This window comes from Suricata suricatta, chromosome 14, assembly GCF_006229205.1.
Source record: "Suricata suricatta isolate VVHF042 chromosome 14, meerkat_22Aug2017_6uvM2_HiC, whole genome shotgun sequence".
Lineage (NCBI taxonomy): Eukaryota > Metazoa > Chordata > Mammalia > Carnivora > Herpestidae > Suricata > Suricata suricatta.
Genome location: NC_043713.1, coordinates 19,327,249 through 19,335,845, shown reverse-complemented (window position 1 = coordinate 19,335,845; position 8,597 = coordinate 19,327,249). Strand labels below are relative to the sequence as shown.

The window sequence follows — 8,597 nt, the reverse complement described above, 5'->3', positions numbered from 1 at the left end:
AAACATTAGTGTTCCTTGCAGCTACACAGAAGACAAATGGTAAAAGTTTCTAGATGAAGAGATCCCTATTCTGCATATTCATAAATTACTTGAATGTGGAGGTGGATCAACTGTTCCGAGTTGCTTTTAAAGTCCAAGTCTCTCCAGCAGATTCCCAGCCTAAGTAGCATCAGATATGCGGTATCGTATGGACCCTTGTGAGATTCTGGATAGTACTTTGATCCTAACTGTCTTCTGCTAAATTTCATTCGAAAATCCAGCGCAGGATACCAATATCTTACCTGGGTTTGATAATTACAAAACGACGACAAGAAAAAAAAAACACACTAAAAAAGGCCACATTCCCTTTCACCTTTTTTTTCTTTTTTAAGTGGGGATACGACCCAGGTGCAGATCCTGTCTCTCCACCAAGCGAAACATAGTGAGCAGCTTTTGGTGGCCATTAGGAAGTTTTTCGCTTATTTGCAAAGGGAATTCAACAATAGAGGTATTCCATTACTGAGTAATGAATACATCAAAGCTGGTGAACAATAAATTGCAGCTTTTACTCTGTTTGAGTGAAAACAAAATGTAAAGCACCAATTTAAAAAATAATCAACTACAATTTAATTTTTTTGCTTTGCTTACAGGTTTGAAAAACTTTAAATCAGCTCTATCAAGCACCTTTATGATAGCATGTATCAAAAGTGCCATTCTTAAAATGTACATCAATGAAGGGGGTGTTTCCAGTTCCCTACAGAGTAAACACCGTATTTTCTTCTGTACACTTATCCTGAATGTGATCAGAGTACATCTGCTTCCTATATAACATTGTTCCTAGGGATACCCGCCTTGGTCGACTATACAAAATGAGTGCCGAATGTACCACTAAAAGGAAATCTTTAACATACTGAGGAACAAGTATGCAGCGTTGCCACTGTTCAGGAGGAGGGGAGAGTCTACAACATTGTCTTCCGTGCCCTTCTCTGAGCCCCTTTGTTCATACATTTCACAGGCAAGCCTCAAAACAACTTCATGAAGTTTGATTTCTGCTATTCGCCTAAGTTTTTAATCCACCTCCACATTTTAGGAACTTATCAACAAATCAAAGTATTTTCGTTTTCTCGCTACTGAACATATTTACAGTTTTCAACACACACACAGCTAATCAAAATGTTTATGGGTTTGTAAAAGATGACCACGTGGTAACTATCTTATTTGTTCTTACATTTTCGGAAATGAACATAAAATTCAGATTCTTGTAGCTCACTATTTCATTTAAATGAGACGTTTTTTAAACCACACAGTTTAAAAAAAACAACAAAAACTGATACAATGTATTAAAACACATAATAACAAGAGTCTACATGTAAAAATATAACTTTTACATACACGATTTCAAAATAATGATACGTTTGCCATTTGTTGCATAAAATTTACAAATGTATTTCATTACTATATAACTGGCAAAACAGGAGAACAGATGGAACATTTAGACCATTTCGATGGATTTATGGCATTTACTCAGTGCTGATAGGTGGAAACACTACTTGAACAGGGATTTTTTTTTCTTAATACATGCCAAGATTGTGTGGCTGTAAAAATAGAAAATGAGTTAGAGACAAAAGGATGCTGACAAATACTTAACTAGGAGCACTATTTGTTTACTGCACTATACACCAAAGTCAATCATTATAAAGATTCACGATGGAAGTTGGTTCAATTGTGCCCAGACGTCAAAGCTAGCTATCTGATGAGTTGCTGTGCCATAGCTTGATCTATGTTTCTATCAAATATGTTAAGTATAAACTTCATTCATACTGGCCAGAGAAATACTGCACTACCCCTCCTCAAGAAAGTGCAACTTAATGCTTTAGGACTTATAAGGCTTGTTATAATGCTGCATGATGATTGAATATTGGCATTTGTTTTTAGACGAAGGAGGAGGCAGGTAAGTCATCTACATCTTAGTAAACCCATTTTGAAAACAAAAAAAATCAAGAAAGCAACAAAATCAATCAGCTCTGTCACACTACTTGCAATTTTCTCATTTGATGGTTTTTGAACTTTACTTGTTTTTTTTTTTGTTTTTGTTTTTTTCCAAAAATCTGACCATGTATTCAGAAACGCCTCACTGCACACTACTTCGGCTACACATGTAGGTAACACCTTAATCATTTTGTTAAATCACAGCCACTTTGATTATGTTATGTTTCCGATGATATAAACATTGGAAGGCACAGTGGTAACATTGTAGCATTCTAACCTTGTACCTCTGAAAATCCCAGAATAGGGTCACAAACGCAACATTACAATTCAGACAAACTCTTTTTGCCATGTCTTGGTAATGCTGCTTGTAATATCTACACATGATGTGACTTTTAAGTCCTGTGTTCCCAAAAGACTGGAGAAACAACTTTCTACTTATTTATGAATGAAAAGCAACATCAGGGTCAGCATTTTATCCTGCATTACCTCTCCGGGAGCAGAGTTGGCACTACAGGTTATGATAACAAACCAGGGAAAGGGACAGAAAGAAGACCGAAAGAAAAAAAAAAACAAAAAAAGAAAAAGAAAAGAAAAAAAAAGGAAACAGAAAAAGGAAAAAAAAATCCATATTTACAGTAAAATCTTTCTTTAAAAAAGTTAATCAGTACTATTTTTTTACAGGAGAAAAAAGTCTGAAACAAATGAACAAAAGCTTACCATAGTCACTAAATTTTTAATATATATTTATATATATATTTATATATATATTTGTCATAGGTCTATAAGATCCATCTGTTCCTCCTACCCTAAGGAATGGCTAATGTCATCACTTTGTTGTCATCAGGACGTTTGCTGGTTTTGTTACTCGGGCAGCCGGGCTCCCCTTATTCAATATCCAGTAAGAATAAACACTAGCTGACTTGAATACCAACAAAAACGTTCATGTAGTTTTCTTCAGAAGTACACTTTTTCATTATTGCAAGTTTACAATTTTTTAAATTAAATATTTTTTTTTCAGACTTACAAATTAATTATATTTTTTTTTTCCAAAAGAAGTTTAGGCACAAATGCATTGTTCCACAGTGTGGAAAGATTGCCATTCAGTCTCTGGGCTGCGTCTCAGCCTGCACACACCGCTTTGCACATTCTGAATGATATGTTAGAGGGCCGTCCCTCAAGTTGCACTTTTTTCTTTCTTTTTTTTTTGTTTGTTTTTCGGTTTTCTGGTAATTGGGAATGCTGAAACCTCTTGCGTCTGCGATTCGTAACTACTCAGACTTGTCTTATATTACAAAAAAAGGGGTTAAGGAGAAGTATTTATGTGGGCTTAAGATAATACAGCTGTTAAGGAAGTGGTCTCTTGTATTAATGAAGCAATGTGGCAACTTGGACCTGAGAAGGGAAAAAGAGAGGAAAATTAATTCATACGCTTAAAACAGAAGAAGTAAATGTTTTATTTTTAAATACTTTCTTTCCCAAGGGGGAAAAATTTGTTAATTGGGGCGAAAGTTGACTTTTACGGCTGATGCCTTGGTGAGAGCGACAGAGGAGAGGATTTCCGGAATGGCCGAGAACACACTTGCCCTTTTACATCTGTCCCATGTGGTTTGACGCGTCTCCCATCCCGGGGTGCGGGCCTGCCAACGACAGCGGGGGAGGTTCCGAGGACACCTTCTCTTCCTCCCTCCTTTTCAGGCATGCGGCTTTCGGATTCAGATTCCTCTCTGTGGAAGATTGAAGCAGAGAATGTAGTTAGTGCCCACGGCTTCTGGTGGAGGGCAGTAATGCACTCTTCCAGGCGTCTGTTGACCCTTTCTGGGGGTGTCGACATTACCGGGTGAGAGGAAGAGCCAGGAAAGGCGTGCTATAGCCATGCATTTGGTCGGTCACTAGTACACGTGGAAGGGCTTGGTGCCTTTGCACTGAGCCACCTCACAGAACAAGAAAGCTGGTGAGACATATATACCAAACTTGGATCTCTGAGACAACACATGAAAACACTGTGGAGCCGTCTCACTTGTCGGAGCGTCCTGCACCCTCGCTACGGGAGAAAGGGGAGATGCCTTACAGATTCAGACACGACCTGCCCTTGACCTTGTTACTCTGAACGGAATTTCTGGGGCCACTTCTGCGCTCCTGCTCAAGGCCGGCGAGTCCAGCCTCACTCCCTGCAGCTGCAGGCTGCCGTGACCTCTACGAGGCGGCGGCGGCGACGGGGGCACTGACCTCGGACCTGCTGCTCCAGGCTGAGGATGACGGCCACGGCCTGGTGGAGGATCAGGAGCTTGGTCTGGGGCTTGTCACTCTTGAGGTGGAGCTGCACCATGCGGCCGAGCTCCTTGAAAGCCTCGTTGATGTCGCGGACGCGCAGGCGCTCACGGGCATTGTTGGCCATCCTCCTCTCCTTCTCGCGCTCTGCCTTCTGCTCCGGTGTCAGGTCCTCGTCATCGTTATTGCTGGGGGACAAAAGGGATGCGACATTTTCTAATGGTGTGGGGAGAAAGGAGGTCTCTAAATTGGTTTTGCTTTCTTCCAGGGTTTTCAGGGGATGCGTCCATCTTCAGCTGTCATCCTCAGCAGAATTTTACATCCACTTGAACTTGGGACTGCTGCAGATGGCTGTGATGATCCACACACGAGACATTCGGTTTCTCCCAGACATTCAACCCAAACAAAACCAGAGCAGGGAAAGTTAGGGCCCACAGCGTGCCCGTGCTGATGTGGGGGCAAAAGGGCAAACACAGTTTTTATCACTGAGGCTACACACTGCCAAACAAGGCCACCGTCAACTTAGCCTTGACTACTCCGCGTGGCCACAAAGCAGAGCGTTTTAGACAGACTGAAGGTGCTCATGTTGTTTTTTAACTTTCATACTGTGACATCTGGGACCTGAGGAAAACAAGTGCTGGGAAAAAAGCCCTGGCTAGGTCAGAATGAACACAGTGCCACTAAACGAGGACTAAGAAGGTCCGACATTCAAGACACCAGAGCCACGAGAGTGGAGACAGAAAACTTTTGTCCGTGTCTCACTAATAACTAGTGCTGAAGGCATCGTTATTCCACATACTGTATCTGAGTCTCAGTTTCTTCATGCATTAAATAAAAAGGCTAGAACAACCATGATCTCCATGGCTTTTAACATCACGGACTTCTGGGAGTTGGGAAAACCTGCATTGACATGCACTATGCAAAGCAAACAAGTAAGATGGAACAAACACTGAACACCTACTGGTCATGAATGACCATGGTCTCATTGTGAGACAAAAATGAAGCCCCAAAGTGAATCTCTGATGGTTAGAACCAAAATATTACATGATTCATAGCAAAGGCATGGTTGGCCTCAGTAGAGTCTGGTAAGGCAATACTCCTGTCTGTTTCTGGGTGTCATACTAACAGATTAGAAACATTTGAATGGGGGGCAAACAGGATGACGAGTCATCTAGGAGGCGTTTCATATAAGGAAGGTTTCATGGCATCAGGACCTCAAATATATCATGGGTGATCACATAAAAAGAGAGGCATAGGAGATGTTTTGTGTCAGAAAGGCAAGACACAACAAAGACCTCGGAGTGGTATATATGAGTTAACATGAGCAAGAGGCTTTTTGGGTGTAAGAGATGTCATATGAGATACAAAAAAATGAAGTAAACTTTACTGAAAAGTAATAGACGCCTCATTATATGAAACAATATGGAAGTGGCCATCTGTAAGGATGTTAACCTGGAGGTCCAAGCATTGATCTAAATGACCATGAAGGTTAACCCCTACTTTAAAGTTCCACAAATCTGAAATGTTCACAGAATAAAGATGTTAATCACAACATTTCAGAGCAGGGGGATATGGGGTACAGTATCTAGTAAATTTAATGTACACTTAATGGATGATGGCTTAACATGCATGGCTCTGGGTCTTCCAGTTTGGAGAATCTCTGGGTTGCTTCCACACTGCAATAAGGACCAATTACAGCTGAGAAGCTCCAATCAATCACAAATGGGAGTGGGATTCCTTGGGTTGCAAGCACATGTACATACGCCAAGAACACTTGTAAGGGAGGGGAAGAAGAAGACACCAAAGAAAGATGCTTAAAGACTTGGCTCATCTCCCCATGGGTTATGCTCCCTTCCAGATGGGACCATCTGTCATGGATGTATGCTGGTGAGCACACAACTGGACTGCACCAGTGGGGGAAGGCTCTGTTTCTGTGTCATCTAAGCCTCCTGACTTCTGCCGAACCCTCCTCCCCACCAGTCCTGACTTCCACTGATGGCGACCAAGTCGAGGTGACCATTAATTCACGTCCACATTCCACGACACAAACAGGTTGTAACAAGTGAAAAGAGAACAGAGCCAAGTCTGCGGCAGCCCCGCCTGGAAGTTAAAATTTTGAGTAACACTTTTAAACATCACACAGGTGCCACGGCTTTCATAGAGTGGGTCTGAAAGTGGGAGCTTGTTTTCCAAAGGTATTCAGGCCAGTAACTAATTTAGACCTGCTTATTCACTTATAAATAATAAATAGGTTGGTTCTGCAAAGAAAACTATCTAGCACGGTCTCACATGCCAGTTTGGGGGTCGTTAAGTAAATGTCACAAGCGTAAACCTTTAAATAAGAAGGTTCTTAACAGCAAGTGAGATGTTGTACGGAAACTTCCAAGAATCTATGAATATGCATTAGTCATGGCCACTAGTTAAATTACTGAGAACTGATGGGAGTGGCAGAGAAGGTGGTAGGGATGTGAAAGGCCCTCCTGGAAATTTCACCAATGTGGCCAAGAAGGCAGGAGACTGTGTAGTGATGGGGAGAGGGAAGAGGTAGGAAGCTTGTACCATTTTCTGCAACTTTTGGTAAGGAGATGTCCTACAATTTATCCCAATGACTACAAAGGCAATTATGAAAAAGTGGCATGTTCTTAATTCCTAAAGGGCATTAGCTCTAACCCTGAGAATGAGCTTCTAGAAGGGGGAAGCCTGGTCGTGGTACAATTTATTTAATTTACAAATGAAAACAACCCAAGGGAACTAAAGCAAAGAACGGGGGTGTCACGGTATCCAAAACCATCTGATCATCAGACTAGTTACATTTCCAGGAGAAAGATTCTAACTTAATGATATCAGATATTTCGGAAAACCAACCCGAAGCTATTTTCCTGCAGTTGTGTTTTCTGTAGAAGGGAGTCTCTGGGAGGAAAAAGCGAGCAGTTTAAGTATTATTAGATAGATCAACATGTGTAAGATAAAGCTGGGAAATCAGTATATTCTCACGTTCAAGATCAGAAAAAAGTCAGAGTTGCATATACCTCCATGGAGTTTTTAACACAGCTAGGATCTCTTTTTTAGAAATATTTTGGAAAGATCATTTCTGACCAAATTTGCATAATATGTATCATTTTTAAAAATCAACTGTTTTGCACTTGAAATCAGTGTAATTAGCACTGCGGCCAAATTCATAAATGCAAAGACACTGTAGGCTTCACTAGAGTACCAGTAGCTCAAACGATACTTGGGTACCTCTAGAGCAGGCCTTTAATTTTCTTTTCAGCTGTAGATTTACCTGCCAGGAAAAAACTGAACAGTTTCTTCCTGTTCTGTTCACTTCATCAAAGTCCAATAAAGGAATTAAATGAAGCGACAGTGTCATATACTGTTACCTAGATCTTGACCTAGTAATCGATTTGATATCCTTCTTGTCGTCATCTAACTTCTTGTCCTCGGAAGACTTCGTGTCTTGCAGGTTCTCGTCTCCCTCGTCGTCGGATTTGATCTCAGAGCTGCCGGAGGAGACGCTCTGGCCCTGAAGCCCCGGCGGCACGCCTAACGGGAGAAAGACAGAACAGGTGACGCCTCCGACCCAACACGAGCTGCACGGTCGCCCCGCGCCCCGCGAGCTGCCTGCCATTCAATTCACGCTGCTGAACGGTGATCCTTCTGCTGCGTCTTTTCCATGCGATCTGGCGAAGTTTCAGAAATGCACCTGTGGAAGCAAGTTTTCCCTTGCATTGGCTCTGAGGTTAAATTCTATTTTGCAATCTTTTGGAGTAGATGGTAATTTCACTGTCTACAAAACATCAACTTAATTGCAATGAAAATCATAATCATGAAAATCACACACCTCAATGTTCTGATTAAGAACCCAAGTAAATATCAGCTATTATATTGAGTTTCTTCCATATGCAATGATTTAATAGAAAAATGTCCTTAAAATATAATTCCCAGGGAGTACGCTAAATATGTGCAGTCAAGACTTCAATAGATACCCTAATGACATTCTGAAATTAGGCTTCTCTTATCCTCAAGGAGTAATCAGCATTTAAAAATGGTACATATGGAAAGCACTTAGCTGCTCACGGAAGAAATTTCTAGCTGTATCACTGCTCAACTTTCAAGATCACAATGCATTTTAAAACGTGACCCTCGTGTATCCACTTATTTCTAAGGTATATGCATGTCGATTGGGTATTCTCCTCTGTAATCTGCGGAGGCATTCAAAACTGGTCTGTGGTCCAGAAGCACCCTTGTCACCCTGCCCCTTCGATGTGCAGAATTCCAGACCTACTGAATCAGAGTCTGCGTTTTAACAAGGTCCTCAAGGCATGCTTGTATACACTGAAGTTCAAGAAGCACTGGCTATA

The 8,597-nt window shown here is 41.3% G+C and overlaps 1 protein-coding gene across 17 annotated transcripts in view; it reads right to left on the bottom strand.

Moving 5' to 3' along the window:
* Positions 1–2,694: 2,694 nt before the first annotated feature.
* TCF4 (transcription factor 4) overlaps positions 2,695–8,597 on the bottom strand; it is a 350,902-nt gene continuing 344,999 nt past the window's right edge. For 9 of the 17 annotated variants that reach the window (XM_029921434.1, XM_029921440.1, XM_029921439.1 and 6 more), the window contains 3 exons: positions 7,617–7,779; positions 4,195–4,424; positions 3,399–3,692 (listed from right to left, as the gene is read on the bottom strand). In XM_029921434.1, coding sequence (XP_029777294.1) covers positions 3,556–3,692; positions 4,195–4,424; positions 7,617–7,779 — 530 coding nt within the window. In that variant the 3' untranslated portion in view covers positions 3,399–3,555. Of the gene's footprint in view, positions 3,361–3,398; positions 3,693–4,194; positions 4,425–7,616; positions 7,780–8,597 lie in introns of those variants that run through there. The other 8 variants (XM_029921441.1, XM_029921443.1, XM_029921442.1 and 5 more) reach the window with 2 other exon arrangements.